At 45.6% G+C, this 14,273-nt stretch overlaps 1 protein-coding gene across 1 annotated transcript in view; it reads right to left on the bottom strand.

The window, feature by feature from the left end:
- Positions 1-2,681: 2,681 nt before the first annotated feature.
- Positions 2,682-14,273, bottom strand: part of DNTT (DNA nucleotidylexotransferase) — a 32,966-nt gene continuing 21,374 nt past the window's right edge. Inside the window, exons 7-11 of the mRNA XM_066239141.1 lie at positions 12,358-12,490; positions 11,687-11,795; positions 7,814-8,059; positions 5,147-5,230; positions 2,682-2,915 (exon numbers count right to left, since the gene is read on the bottom strand). Coding sequence (XP_066095238.1) covers positions 2,829-2,915; positions 5,147-5,230; positions 7,814-8,059; positions 11,687-11,795; positions 12,358-12,490 — 659 coding nt within the window. The 3' untranslated portion in view covers positions 2,682-2,828. The remainder of the gene's footprint in view (positions 2,916-5,146; positions 5,231-7,813; positions 8,060-11,686; positions 11,796-12,357; positions 12,491-14,273) is intronic.

Raw genomic sequence — 14,273 nt, 5'->3', positions numbered from 1 at the left:
AAAAGCCATCAATGAATAACTTTAGAAGCATTGACTATTTATATAGTCTTTGCACTCCCACCATTCTAGTGAGATTTAATGATTAAGGCCAGAGTTAAATTAACAAATGTGCATAATTTTCCTCATATGTCAGATGATCTGCCAGGTCCTATGACAATATGGGGGACATAATGAAAAAGCTAAAAAGCAACTGAGTTTTCTGGACATGTCTTTCCACCCCAATGGACATGGAGTCTCCTCTCTGCTTAGGGAAATAATCTCAGGAAAGCTTTATCGAGGCACTTTCCCTCGAGGCTCAAAGACATAAATAAGCTCTCTCTTGGGTGTGGGTGCTACTAGTCCCATTTTACAGATAAGAAAACAAAGGTGATTTTATTGGGGTTGGAGATTGTAAGCAGATTACTTTGAGGAATGATTTAAGTTTGCAGGAAATGAACAGTTAAGAATAATAAGTTCAGTCTGACCAGGCGGTGGCGTAGTGGATAGGGCGTCAGACTGGGATGCGGAGGACCCAGGTTCAAGACCCCGAGGTCGCCGGCTTGAGTGCAGGCTCATCTGGTTTGAGCAAAAGCTCACCAGCTTGGACCCAAAGTCTCTGGCTGGAGCAAGGGGTTACTCAGTCTGCTGAAGGGCCACGGTCAAGGCACATATGAGGAAGTAATCAATGAACAACTAAAGTGTCGCAACGCGCAATAAAAAACTAATGATTGATGCTTCTCATCTCTTTGTTCCTGTCTGTCTGTCCCTGTCTATCCCTCTCTCTGTCTCTGAAAAAAAAAATAATAATAAGTTCAATTGGTAATTGGGGACAGTTTTTATACCATTAGGGAGTCCTTTGACATACATGCTGGAGAGAAGAGTTTGAAATAACTACAGTAATGGGAATTGTATGATTTAAAAAGCACATTCAAAACACATGAAAGTGCCTCTTACTATGGCTCCCATCTGTCCCCAGGAGATAAAGGTCAGTGAGTACCCGAAAGTCCCCATAAAGTAGCCCTTGGCTTTCAAGAAACTCTGGAGCCATAGGACTGGGTCTTCGCTTCTCTTGCCCTTGGACTGGTGCCTACAGAGTTTCAGCTGCTGTCGCTGGGGCTGGCCAGGTCCTCACAGCCTCAGGTCCAGGAGTCCAGCACCCAAGACACAGCCCTAATCTTTGCCACCTCTGATTACGACTTCAGGGATTGGTGCTTACTGGCGAAGGAAGCTTGGAAATAAAGTATTGACAGTATACTTAAATGTCCCTTCTCCCAAGGTAATTATTAACTTATTCCTTCATCTTTTGCAATTCAAAGGATCCCAAATCAAGCACTTCACAGTATTACCTCAATCCTCCAGCACAGGGGTCGGGAACCTATGGCTCACGAGTCAGATGTGGCTCTTTTGATGGCTGCATCTGGCTCGCAGACAAATCTTTAATAAAAAAGTAATAACGTTAAAAATATAAAACATTCTCAGGTATTACAATCCATTCATTTCCTACTGCTCATGTTCATGTTGTGGGTGGCTGGAGCCAATCACAGCTGTCCTCTGGGACAACATCAAATTTTTATTGGATAATGCGTAATGTATACGGGTCGTTGTATGGCTCTCACAGAATTGCATTTTAAAATATGTGGTGTACATGGCTCTCTTAGCCAAAAAGGTTCCCGATCCCTGCTCCAGCAGATGTAAATGAAGGCACCATTATTATCTTGAAGTTACAAAAGAAGACATGGAGGCTCAGAGAGGTTAGGTAACTTGTCCAAAGTCACACAGCTGGTAATTAGGGGACCCCAATTTTCTGCATATCCCCTGAAGAATCAGCAAAAGGTCTGGCATTAACTGTGTGATGCTGGGCAGGCCAGTGCCTCTCGTTAGACCTTGGCTTGTCATCTGTAGAAGGAGGGGGATGGACCAGTTCTGCAAGGACCTGTTCAGTATTCTTGGGCTTCTTACTCGATCTGCCAGTCATGTTGTACTTGCCTCCAAAGGTTCTTCTGTTCACCACCAGAGTACGCTCTGCCCCCCAAACAGGAGGCACTGAGGACGTCTGACTTCCACTAACTAGTCACCACCCTAATTGATAAAATTCCTTTTTAGAGCAAAAAAATCAATGTGGATCCAAATCCTCTCATTATTTCAAACCTCCTCTCTGAAGGCGCACTGGCCTCCAGGCCCACGGGGCTTTCTTGTTTCTAAGCCGTAATGTCCATCTTCCCCTCCAGGTGGCAGCCCTCTTACTGTGGTGCTGACCAGCCATTACCTCTGGCGTTATCATTCCGGGAAGGAAAGATACGGACTTAGGACAAGAGGCCCTGACCTCCTTGTTCCATGATTCCCGCCTCTGAATGTCTGATATAATGAAATCTGGTTCTCCCCTCGAGATAAATCTTAAACTACTCATTCTTTCATTTAAAATTTTTGTTTTCAAGTATTTTATAATATTTGAGTGAAGAAAAAGAAGACTCTTTTTGAAGAATACTTAGAAAAATAGGATGAATCACCATCTTGTGTCAACCTATTTTTATTGGAAATATACAGTATTTCAGCTACACAGTGGGAAGAGTGGGCTTTGGTGAGCTTCCCTGGACAGGAACCACCAATCACAATGCTGTTGATGTGGCAAAATGCATGGTGAATTCAAAGCAGTGGTACAAGAGACCTATTAGAGCATAATTCATTGCCAGGCAGGCAGTGCCTTATCATGTTTCCAAAGTTATTTACTTCTAGAGTCAATCTGTATTTCAGTAAGACTTAAAGTATCTCAACTTTCCTAAGGCATCTTTCAATATAATATGAGACATATTTATTTAGTCTGAAAAAATTTAAAATGTCAATAAATTTTTCTAGGCATTTCTTTCCCATGGAGCAATGTAATCCAATCCCAGATGTGCGAAAATCTCTTCTTCACTTTCTGCTTCAAGAAATGTTCTCTGAAAGCAAAACAAAACATATGTGCCTTCAGATAGTTTTGTCAAGAATCTCAGTGCTAACATAGTTTTGTTTGTCTAATTGTCTTGTTAAAAGGAATTATTGCCAAAACATAATTCCGTGCTTCTGAGCATCAAAAGTCACCTTAACTGACTTCTGTAATTTTTATATTTTCTTACCCAAAAATATGACAATTAATAAATTCAGGTAAAATGATGACAGCCTTATACATTCAGCTAAAGGCACTTGATATTTTTCTCATGGGTCTGTAGTTCTTTTTTTTTTTTTTTTTTCTGAAGCTGGAAATGGGGAGAGACAGTCAGACAGACTCCCGCATGCTCCCGACCGGGATCCACCCAGCACGCCCACCAGGGGCGACGCTCTGCCCACCAGGGGGCGATGCTCTGCCCCTCCGGGGCGTCGCTCTGCTATGACCAGAGCCACTCTAGCGCCTGGGGCAGAGGCCAAGGAGCCATCCCCAGCGCCCGGGCTATCTTTGCTCCAATGGAGCCTTGGCTGCGGGAGGGGAAGAGAGAGACAGAGAGGAAGGAGGGGGGGGTGGTGGTGGAGAAGCAAATGGGCGCTTCTCCTATGTGCCCTGGCCGGGAATCGAACCCGGGTCCCCCGCACACCAGGCCGACGCTCTACTGCTGAGCCAACCGGCCAGGGCGGGTCTGTAGTTCTTAACCACAGTTGTTCATTAGAAACACCTGAAGAAGTTTTTAAAAAAATACTGAAGCTTGAAATATACCCTAGTCTAATGAAATCAGAATCCCAGGAGGGTTCCTGTCAATCAGTCTGTTTAAAAGCTCTGGGTAGTTCTAATATACAGTCAGAAATAAGTATTGTTGCTATCAGTAATGAGCAGAAGCAAGAATTGAATTCTTGTATATGTTGGGTTCTCCTCCTGGCCTTCCACAACCTGCCTTCACCCCCTCCAGTCTTTAAGACCAAACACCATTTCTCCTCCATCCCACAGTGTTGAGTACCTAGGAGACACTTGATTATGTTGAACTACTTATTTTACCTCAATTTTAAATTATTCTTCAATAGGGTTATGTGAATCTGCCTCCACTCACACGTTCAACATCCTGCCAGCCTCATTGGCTCTCTCTTCTGACAAGAGCACCTTAGTTTTTCTTTGGGAACCCCTCAACCCCCAAATATCAGTCCATGAGGGTCAGATGGGGCTGATCTCACCTCCAAGCCTGGCCAATCAGAGCCACAGTAATGGGTTCAGGATGGGCACATGGCCCAGGCCTGGTCAGTGAGCATTAGCTAAGGCTCTTACTTGAACTACTAGGAGAGAGGCTCTTCTCTGTTGGGGTGGCTAAACTGGAAGGATGGAACTTATGGGAAAACTCTGCCTAAGGATGAAACAACACCGAGGGAAGCCTACCTGAACACCTGGATACAGCCATACCTGAAGTTAATATTATGTGGATGCTGCAGTATAAAAGCCAAATTTATCTTCTGTGACTAAGCCATTTGGATTGGGTGTCTGACACGTGTAACTGACACAGCTCTAGGCAAGTACACCTTATTTAGACTATAAGTTCCTAGAGGGCAAAGAGTAATGCTTTTAGTTCTTTAATGTCCCTTTTCCCCTCAGAGCTTAGTTCAGTGTCCTTGAGCACTGTAAGAACAGTAGACCTTGGCACTTATGGATTTACTAGTTGAATATTTAACTCTTCATAACTGATAAGATAGTTTATCATTTTGCTGACCCATGAATTTGAATTGTGACCATTGCCGGGCTAGCATGCCAAATGAGTAACGAGGCTGGTGAATGAGTCTCACTGACAGCTTAGCAACATCTGATGGCACCTCTGTTGCTCTCTTTGTAATAGACTCTTATTAATAACTTAGGTACATTTGAGGAGTCCTTGAGTGGTATTTGTGACTTAGAGGGGAGGAATCCTTGGTTTTCTTCAGAAATACTTGTTGCAAACACCACAGATATATGTACTAAATTCAATTAATGTTCACTGCTGGACTGGTTCTGGGGACCCTACCAGCTCATCACCTTTGAGCCCAGTGCCCCTGAAGGCCCAGTGTGGGGCCGTGTTCCCGTTAGGATCTTTCCAGACACTCTCTGCTGTGATCTGTGGAAACAGGATGCTCTCGGCAAAGGAAACTGAACCTGGACACTAAAATCAGTTTAGGGAAAGTGCTCAGGGAGCCAGCCTTGGGGATGGGGTTCGAATAGCCCATCTCAGGGAGACAGCTCTACCTTGGTTTTGTCGTATAAAGCGTGGTTATCCAGAATCATCTTCCGCTCATGGGTGGCATAGCGCCGGAGGTCTCTCTCAAATTGCTGGACAAGAGATAAATAAAATATGTTACTATCAGGTCTAGAACCTCTTCAGTATTATGTGTTTAGAAATGCCTACATCCCTAAAATGAAATATCTATCTCAATGCCAAATATTCCGTGAAATGAAATTAAACTCTACTAAACATTCTTTTTTTTTTTTTTTTTTTTTTGTATTTTTCTGAAGCTGGAAATGGGGAGAGACAGTCAGACAGACTCCCACATGCGCCCGACCGGGATCCACCTGGCACGCCCACCAGGGGCGTCGCTCTACCCACCAGGGGGCGATGCTCTGCCCCTCCGGGGGGTTGCTCTGCCGCAACCAGAGCCACACTAGCGCCTGGGGCAGAGGCCAAGGAGCCATCCCCAGCGCCCAGGCCATCTTTGCTCCAATGGAGCCTTGGCTGCGGGAGGGGAAGAGAGAGACAGAGAGAAAGGGGGGGTGGTGGTGGAGAAGCAAATGGGCGCTTCTCCTATGTGCCCTGGCCGGAATCGAACCTGGGTCCCCCGCACGCCAGGCCGACGCTCTACCGCTGAGCCAACCAGCCAGGGCTCTACTAAACATTCTTAAAGCCATATTCTCCTCAGGGCTGAGCTCAACAATGGCTGAGCTCTGTGCTTACAGGTTCACACTAGAATGTAAGCTCAGTGGAAACAGGGACTTGACTTGTTTTGTTCGTAACTATATTCCTCTTCAAATATGCCTGGCACACAGAAGATGTACGACAAATGCTTGTTGAATGAATAAATGGATATTGTGAGGATTGTGTCCAGAATAATATCTAGTCCACAGTGAATGCTGGTTAAGTAATTATTGGGGTTTTGTTGTTTGTTTTTTAATTGGGAATGTCACTATTTCAAAAGAGGATGAGGAGTCAGGAGACCCAGATTCCAGCCTGAGTTTTGTCCCTATCTGGCTGTACATCTCTTGATAAGTCACCTAGTCTCTTTGAATCTTGGTTGGTCAAACAGGATGGTGGATGAAGTGCATGACTAAGGTCACCTCTGACTTGAACAGCCTCTTATATGAGAGTCTGTAAAACTGAGGGTCCTAGCACCTGCCCCAGAGTAGCACCTCTTATGATCAGGGTGGACGCTGAAGCTTCAGAGAGCATACCCTGAAGCCTGAGTTAGAGGACAGGAAAGCCTTGGGGCAGGAGGACAATCAGTGGTGTTCTTGTTGAGGTTAATTTTCCTGAGAAACATAAATCTAGAAATATTGTCCTTTCCATGTGGGAATCTGGTGAAAGCATGGGATAATTGCGCCCTCTAGTGGCAAAGAACCATTTTTAATTTTTTTTTAAAAAATTTTTTATTACCGGAAAGCTGGTGGCAGCTGGGAACTGCCCTTCTCGACCTCCACCTGGGTGCATGAGAAGACAGAAGGGCTTGTAATGCCATACAGGGGAAGCCAAGGGTGTGGGAAATTGGGGTGAAGCAGATTCTTGGTGCTGGTGAAAACAGTGGGGTATTGCTTAGCACAAGTCCGCCTCCTCAGCCCTGGGTCACTCTCCTCCTGTCTTCCGCACTTAGAATATGGCTGCTTACACTGTGACAGCGAGTCGGAGAGGGAGGGGATCATGGAGACAGAGAGAAGCTGCACTTGGCCCCCCAGTTTTGTGTAGTGAGAGATATATTCCTGGACTCTTGTGTTAAAATGTCAGCAGGATTTTCCCATAGACTGTTAGGAATTATAACGATGGCTCTCATTTGAAGAGTAATAATATTTACTCAACAAATATTTGTTGAGCATCTATTATGTGCCAGGCATGTTCCGGGAGCTTTGAATAATTCCAGCCCCAAAGCAAAGACACCTGACGTTTAACTCATGGTTGAGGACAGTTCATTTGCATTATGTCATTCATCCTCCATATAAAGACCTCCAAGAACTCATTTCTCTGAAAAGAACAGCCAGCTGCTTTGGGACAGCGTTGGGAACTTAGTTCAGGAGCTAGAGCATGTGCTAATGCGACTCAAAGTACGGGCACCATCTCTGTGACTACAAAGTGACCGGGGCTGGGAGCCTGACCACATACCGGGCGTGTGCTGAGGGCATTGCCAGCTTCCTCTCACTGAATCTCTGTGAACCAGGGAGGCGGCTAAGGTCATCAGCCTCACTTTCCTGAGGGAAAACTAAGACTTAAAGGACATCGGGAACTTGTCCTAGATCACCCAGCTGCTGAGAGGCAATGCAGGGACTTGGAAACAGGTCTCAGATGGCCAAGCCTATGCTCTTAGCCTCCACGCTGCTTTCTCTGCTTCAGTGGTTGTCACACCTCAGTTGCATTGCATCACCTGAAGGGCTTGCTGAGATACAAATCGCTGAGTACTATCCGCACAGTGTCTCATCAGGAGGTCTGGGTGGGGTGGAGAATTTACATGTCTCACCCCAGTAAGGCTGACGCTGCTGGTCCAGGGACCACACGTTGAGAAAAACTGTTCTAAATTAAGTTGTTTCACTTGGCTGTGTGTGGGTGGAATGCCTGACTTAGAAGTTTCTGGGCACTGCCTCCCCTCTTGTCATTCTGTCCCTACTGCCATTGTCACTCCTCTGGGCCACTGTCCCACAGATCCAGATAATGCTTACCCGGGAGCCGGTCCAGCCCAGCAGAGCAAAGGCACGGCGCTCATAGGGGCACACGACCAGGTCCACACGGATGGCCTTCCAGGCCTTTCCTTCCTGCTGGCTGGGCTTGCCACCGTCTACTCTCTGATGGTGCAACTTTAAAATCAGAAAGCACTTTTGGAAATGATCTAAAGCATCCACCTTCCTGCTAGGCAACTTGAACTTGTCAAATGTTGATTCCACAAGGTCATAGTATAAAAGTAATCCCTGAAAACAAACAGAAAGATGTCAGGAAGAGTCCCCGATGGACAAGGTCTGCCATTTTATATCAGACTCTTAATGAGTGCTCTAGATGAAAGCTTTATTATAGATTCAAGCTTTGGTGTGTTTTGTCCTTGAGTTGTGAGCTCACCGGGCCACACTCGGAGAGGAAGCTGGGATGTGGGTGTATTATCTTCCCTCTGCAGCAGAGAAATTTGGCAATTCGAGAGGCCCAGTCAAGGCCACTTCATGCAGAGATGCCAGATCATCTAACTAACAACTTGCCTCACTGACCATAAGCAACAACCAGGCTGTTTGTACATGGCTACTTTGACTCAGTGCCCTGGCTTACTGGGTTCAAAGGGTGTGGCTGGAGGCTGAGCCTCACTTTGGAGCAGGATGACTGGCTTGCTAGGGAGTGCTTTGTTTCTCTGTCCGCCTGGGAAAGTGAGCTAATGTCAGTTTCACCTAACATTGCCCGGTTAGTAAGTAAACAAGTCATTCTAAGATGTGTCCAGTGAGTTGCCATCCTCCAATTTAGCTGCTGGAATTCTTTGTGGCACAGGGCAGATGTGGGGTGGGGAGGCAGAAACATGCAATTAACCAGAGGCAGATTAAGGTTGGTTGAGGTCCCGGGCACAGAAGAAAATATTGAGCCCCTTAAAAAAAGAGAGACAGGGGGGAAAAAACATGTTAACCATATTTTTAAATAAATAAAAATTATTATGTACTATTAATGTTGAAATTGCACAGATGAAAGCAAAGTTGGTGTCATTAGAAGAAAGTGTAAAGTTGGGGTTTTGCGGGGCCTTTCAGAAGTCAGGGCCTACGTGCACACCTATTGCGCCCACAGTTAAATCCGCCTTTGCAATTAACTACTAAATCGGAGCACAACTAAAACAGCAAATAACCTCAAAATAATTAAATCATAGTTATTAGACTGTGTAATTTGTTATCATGTATTCCAGGGGTCAGGAACCTATGGCTCACGAGCCAGATGTGGCTCTTTTGATGGCTGCATCTGGCTCGCAGACAAATCTTTAATTAAAAAAAAAGTAACGTTAAAAATATAAAACATTCTCATGTATTACAATCCATTCATTTCCTATCGCTCATGTTCATGGTTGCGGGTGGCTGGAGCCAATCACAGCTGTCCTCCGGGACAACACCAAATTTTTATTGGATAATGTGTACCATACACAGGTCGTTGTATGGCTCTCACGGAATTACAGTTTAAAATATGTAGCGTTCATGGCTCTCTCAGCCAAGAAGGTTCCCAACCCCTGATATATTCTTTAGGTCAGATGTTCTCAAATTCAATCATCAGAACCATTGGGAGGGTTTGTTAGAGCAGTTTTCAGGGCCCTGTCCCCAGAGTGATTCAGTGCGGGGAGGGAGAGTGAGAATGTGCATTTCTAACAAGCTTCCAGGTGATGCTGATGTTGCTGGTCAAAGGATTGACTGTACTTCGAGGGTCACTGACTCAGTTTGTTATTGTTATTAGAAATACTTTGCATTTCTCCTGCAACCCAAGATACATTGTTTTATTTGGACTGAAGGCTTTGAGGAGAGAACACTTTTCCTTTTGCTGATCTAAAAGGGAAATTTTTTTGCCCTGGGCCTCAGTGCCTCCTGAGGAAAGGTATTAAGAACAGACATCATTTGAAGTGGGGAGGACCACTAATGTCAGGAAGAGCCTCGGTGTGTGTGTGTGTGTGTGTGTGTGTGTGTGACAAATCTTGCCATAGATAAAACTAATAATCAGCTTGGGAAAACACAATTCCACTTTTTAATGAAACTTACCAGAATTAGTATGTATAGCAGCCTTTGTGTAAGTTTGAATTATATACATTTGAAAAGAGAGCTACTAAAATATTAAAAAGTCTCACTTTGGAGGCCCTGGCCGGTTGGCTCAGCGGTAGAGCGTCGGCCTAGCGTGCGGAGGACCCGGGTTCCATTCCGGCCAGGGCACACAGGAGAAGCGCCCATTTGCTTCTCCACCCCTCCGCCGCGCTTTCCTCCCTGTCTCTCTCTTCCCCTCCCGCAGCCAAGGCTCCATTGGAGCAAAGATGGCCCGGGTGCTGGGGATGGCTCTGTGGCCTCTGCCTCAGGCGCTAGAGTGGCTCTGGTCGCAACATGGCGACACCCAGGATGGGCAGAGCATCGCTCCCTGGTGGGCAGAGCGTAGCCCCTGGTGGGCGTGCCGGGTGGATCCCGGTCGGGCGCATGCGGGAGTCTGTCTGACTGTCTCTCCCTGTTTCCAGCTTCAGAAAAATGAAAAAAAAAAAAAAAAAAAAAAGTCTCACTTTGGAGCCAAATTTGCAATAACACCTACCACCCTGTTGTTAAAAATCCACAAAGCAGGCTTCCTAATAGTTGTACACTGTTTGCACCATCGTCACGTGGCAGCGACACTTCGGCTGGAATAAATTATGGGCCCTCCTTGGTGGAGCTTTGCCTGGAGTTTTGCATGGTGCTTGGGACGCATCCCTGGAGTGACCCGCTCCTGTCTGCTCATACAGAAGGTTCCACCTGTCCGGGGCATGGCTCTCAACGCCCACATCACCCCTGAGGCCACCTCCGCTCTCTGTCCTGGGCCTCTCTATACTCTGCATCAAAAGTGGGTGTTTTGGAATAAATCCAGTCCTTCCTTATTCCCCCCAGCCCCCATCCCTTCTCTTTAGGTAACTTCTAACCTTGTTTGAAAACTCCTTTGAAGGTTTGAGCCCCAGTGCCCCATCAATTCCCACAGGTGGATTGGATTTCACATCAGCATGCTCCTTTGTTTCCTGCTGGCAACCCTGGAAACCGAAGGACTCCTGACAAGGAGAAGGGCACTTCCCTGCCCCTGTGCCTGCCCTCCCCAGGGGACAGAGCAGCCTGCTCTCTGGGCAGCTGACAGGGGCAGGGGAGATGTGTTCAGCCCTCAACCTACCCTCCCTCAAAGAAGGGGGTTCGTTGCTTGGCATTTAGTCTCAGGCTGCCCACTAAGCAGGGAGGGTGGCGAGGCTGGAACTTGGGCAGATTTGATAGTCAGGATCTATCCACCCTGTGGTTTCAATTCTCTCTACCAGGCATCCCCAAACTACGGCCCGCGGGCCGCATGTGGCCACCTGAAACCATTTATACAGCTCCCGCCGCACTTCCGGAAAGGGGCACCTCTTTCACTGGTGGTCAGTGAGAGGAGCACTGTATGTGGCGGCCCCCCAATGGTCTGAGGGACAGTGAACTGGCCCCCTGTGTAAAAAGTTTGGGGACCCTTACACCCCTTCTCATAAGATGCGGCACTCCCTAACCTTGCTCTGTCCCCGCTCCCAGCTCCCTGATCTTCAAAGAGCATGCTCTTTATTTTGTTTGCAAGTTTAATGCCTCTGGATGTCCAAGGCAGAGACACAGCCGCCTGGGCTCCTGTGCTGATAGAATTGTGTATAAACAAGGTACATGTTCATAACGTGGACTCTGGAACCCAGAGCAGGCAGTCTCATTGCATGTCATGTGGCATTGTGTTAGTGGTTGCAAATAATTAAGAATCAATTAGTTATTATACGATTGTGAGATAAATAGTGTGCAAAATTCAATAGCATTAATACAATGCTTGAGTGCCGAACACCCACTTTTAATCTTTTTTCTTACCATCTTTTCCCATAAGTTTATCACTTTGGGTAAAAGTTGTTGTTCTTCTTCTTCTGTAGATCCCGGGCTGGTAATTAAAAAATCCACATCATGCCCAATTTTCTTACCCCTGATTAAAAAAAAAGAAAGAAACGGAAATAAATAAATAAATAAATAAATAAATAAATAATTCATTCATTCATTCATTCATTCATTCATTGGCTTAACTAATATTTTTGAGTGTCTGCTTTGCGCCGGGCACCACACACTGGTTGTCATCGAGCACTAAGCTCTAAAAACTTAGTGGGGAAAACAGGCATACAAATAAATTACTGTCCAGGAATCACTGAGGAGAAGTGCCTAGCCCAGCCTGGGGAGGAGGGAGTCAAGGAAAGCTTTCTGGAGGAGGTAGCATCTAAATTGAATCTTCAGGGATGAGAAGAAATCAGCCAGGTGACGATTTGAGGAAAGCCAGCCAGTGTGAACAGAAGGGTCTGGCTGAGCAAAGTCACAGAGGCAAGAAACAGCCCTGTCTGTGCAGAAAATTTCGAGCCATTTGGGGTTGCGGGAGTAAAGTAAGTGTAGAAATGAGAGGCTGGGCCAGAGCACCAAAGGCATTCTGTGCCTTCTGAACATAGGGAGCCACTGAAGGTTTTAGAGCAGGGGAGGCAAAGGCAACCCTCATTACTTACCTCCGGAATCCTCCAGTCACAGTGACAAAGGCATCTGGAAGAAACGTCCAGACCGCCTCTTTAACCAGCATGCCCACAGCCTCTGCTTCTGCCTTGGTCACACAGCTGACAAGGTCTTCATAATAGAGGAATCCTAAGAGGCCATTGGACAGGTCAATGGAGAGAGTGATATGTCTCATGTGAACTGACCAGCCCTCAGTGGGAAGGGATTCTGTCCCCACATACAGCTGACATGGCTACGGGCGACAATGCCAGCTTGCTGCAGAGACCAGTAATTTCTGTTCTCTTGGTTATGAATTTTTCATGGTAGCAATGGCTCTTTGCATTCTGACTGAGAGGCTCACGATTTCTAGACTACTATTCAAAAAAAGATGGGGGGTATCAAAAGTTCTTGCTTCTGATGAGCTTAAATTTATTCCTTGTCATTTCACCCATCACTGGCCGCTTGGAAAGATATTGGTCCTTATCCAAATCTACTGGTCCTTCTTTCTCACCTCCAGGATTATGGAAGGGTGGAGGCAGGAAGGCCATTTGGCTTAAACACCATGGTCACCAAATTCTCAAATCTAAGCATCACACATTATCTCTAAATGAGGATAGTCACATAAACAGGTCGGCAAGACCAAGACAAGATGATGGTCATAGTAATACATTTATTAACTGTGGCCAACACCAACCCACACTGCTTGTGGAATAGTGCTGTGTTTTACATCAGTCTGAACACTTTCTCTCTCTCTTCCTTGTTTCTTTTTGAAGCCACATTTTATTTATTGCAATATGCACATTATGGTACGTTTGGAGTCTGATCTGAAAAACAGTGCTTCAGGGGAGTTGCTGTTGAATGGGCTCAAAGTTTCAGTTACGCGAGATGACCGTGTTCCTGAGCTGCGCTGTCCAGCACTGTCCTGCTGTTAGCTATACTGTATTCTGTTGTGTGTGTGAACCACCAAGATTTGGTTCGTTTTCTCTCATGTTGCTTGTTTCTTTTCATCGCTTAAACAGAGAATAGCTGCTTTCTTTTATTTCTAGTCTCTTCTCCTAAATGACCCCTTTACTTTCAAAACATTAAAAATGTTGATAACTTCATTATTCTTCATCACTCAGAAACCATGAGCTCATGGCTGTGAATGGGATGCCCTTTCAAATACAGTAAAATTGCATTTCTATATTTAAAATATATACAGTTTTTTTTTTACTGTGTATTAACATTTCTTTATTTTAAAAAAAGTTTACCAGGACCCTCTCTTAAATGGAAGTAACCAACCCACTTTCAACCTCCAGGAGGCCCACCCAGGCTCTCAAGATACCTGCGTCAACACATTCTTCTCAGATTAATGAGTCTGGCTGGGTAGATCAATCCTGTTCTGGATTTTCATCACTTCCTTTCTATGTCCTGGTGTTCTACATGTTCTAAAACAGGTCCATAGTTGTGCCAGGCAACAGCTCTAGTCTGTTCAAATATTCTTACTTGCCAATCCTTCATGTCAACTTTCTACCCTTGACTCTTCACCGATGCCTCTTACCCAGCTGAGACCCAAGGGGTAAAAGGGTAAGAACCAGATCAACAGTGCAACCTAGTTTGCCATCCAGACATAAAGGAATGACAACCACCATGAAGAGCATATTGGCTCTGTGCCTGGTCCAAGGCTGAGTAAGTACAGGAACTGGAGCTTTACCTCCATTATCTGATTCAATTCCCACTTAAGTACCAATGTTACCTTCCTTTTATAGATGAAGTGCTTAGGCTCAAAGATGTTAATTAACAAACTTACTTAAGATCACATAGCTAGAAAATGCTGGAGCCAGGATTTGGACCCAGGGCTGTCTAATGCCAAAAACATTTGCTTTTAATCATCGCATGAAACGAGGCCCAACAAGCAGCTCAGCTCCCCAAGATCAGAGTTGAAATTCACCCG

Source organism: Saccopteryx bilineata, chromosome 7 (assembly GCF_036850765.1).
Source record: "Saccopteryx bilineata isolate mSacBil1 chromosome 7, mSacBil1_pri_phased_curated, whole genome shotgun sequence".
Lineage (NCBI taxonomy): Eukaryota > Metazoa > Chordata > Mammalia > Chiroptera > Emballonuridae > Saccopteryx > Saccopteryx bilineata.
The sequence above is the reverse complement of the archived record's forward strand: the minus strand, read 5'-3'. Positions and strand labels throughout refer to the sequence as shown.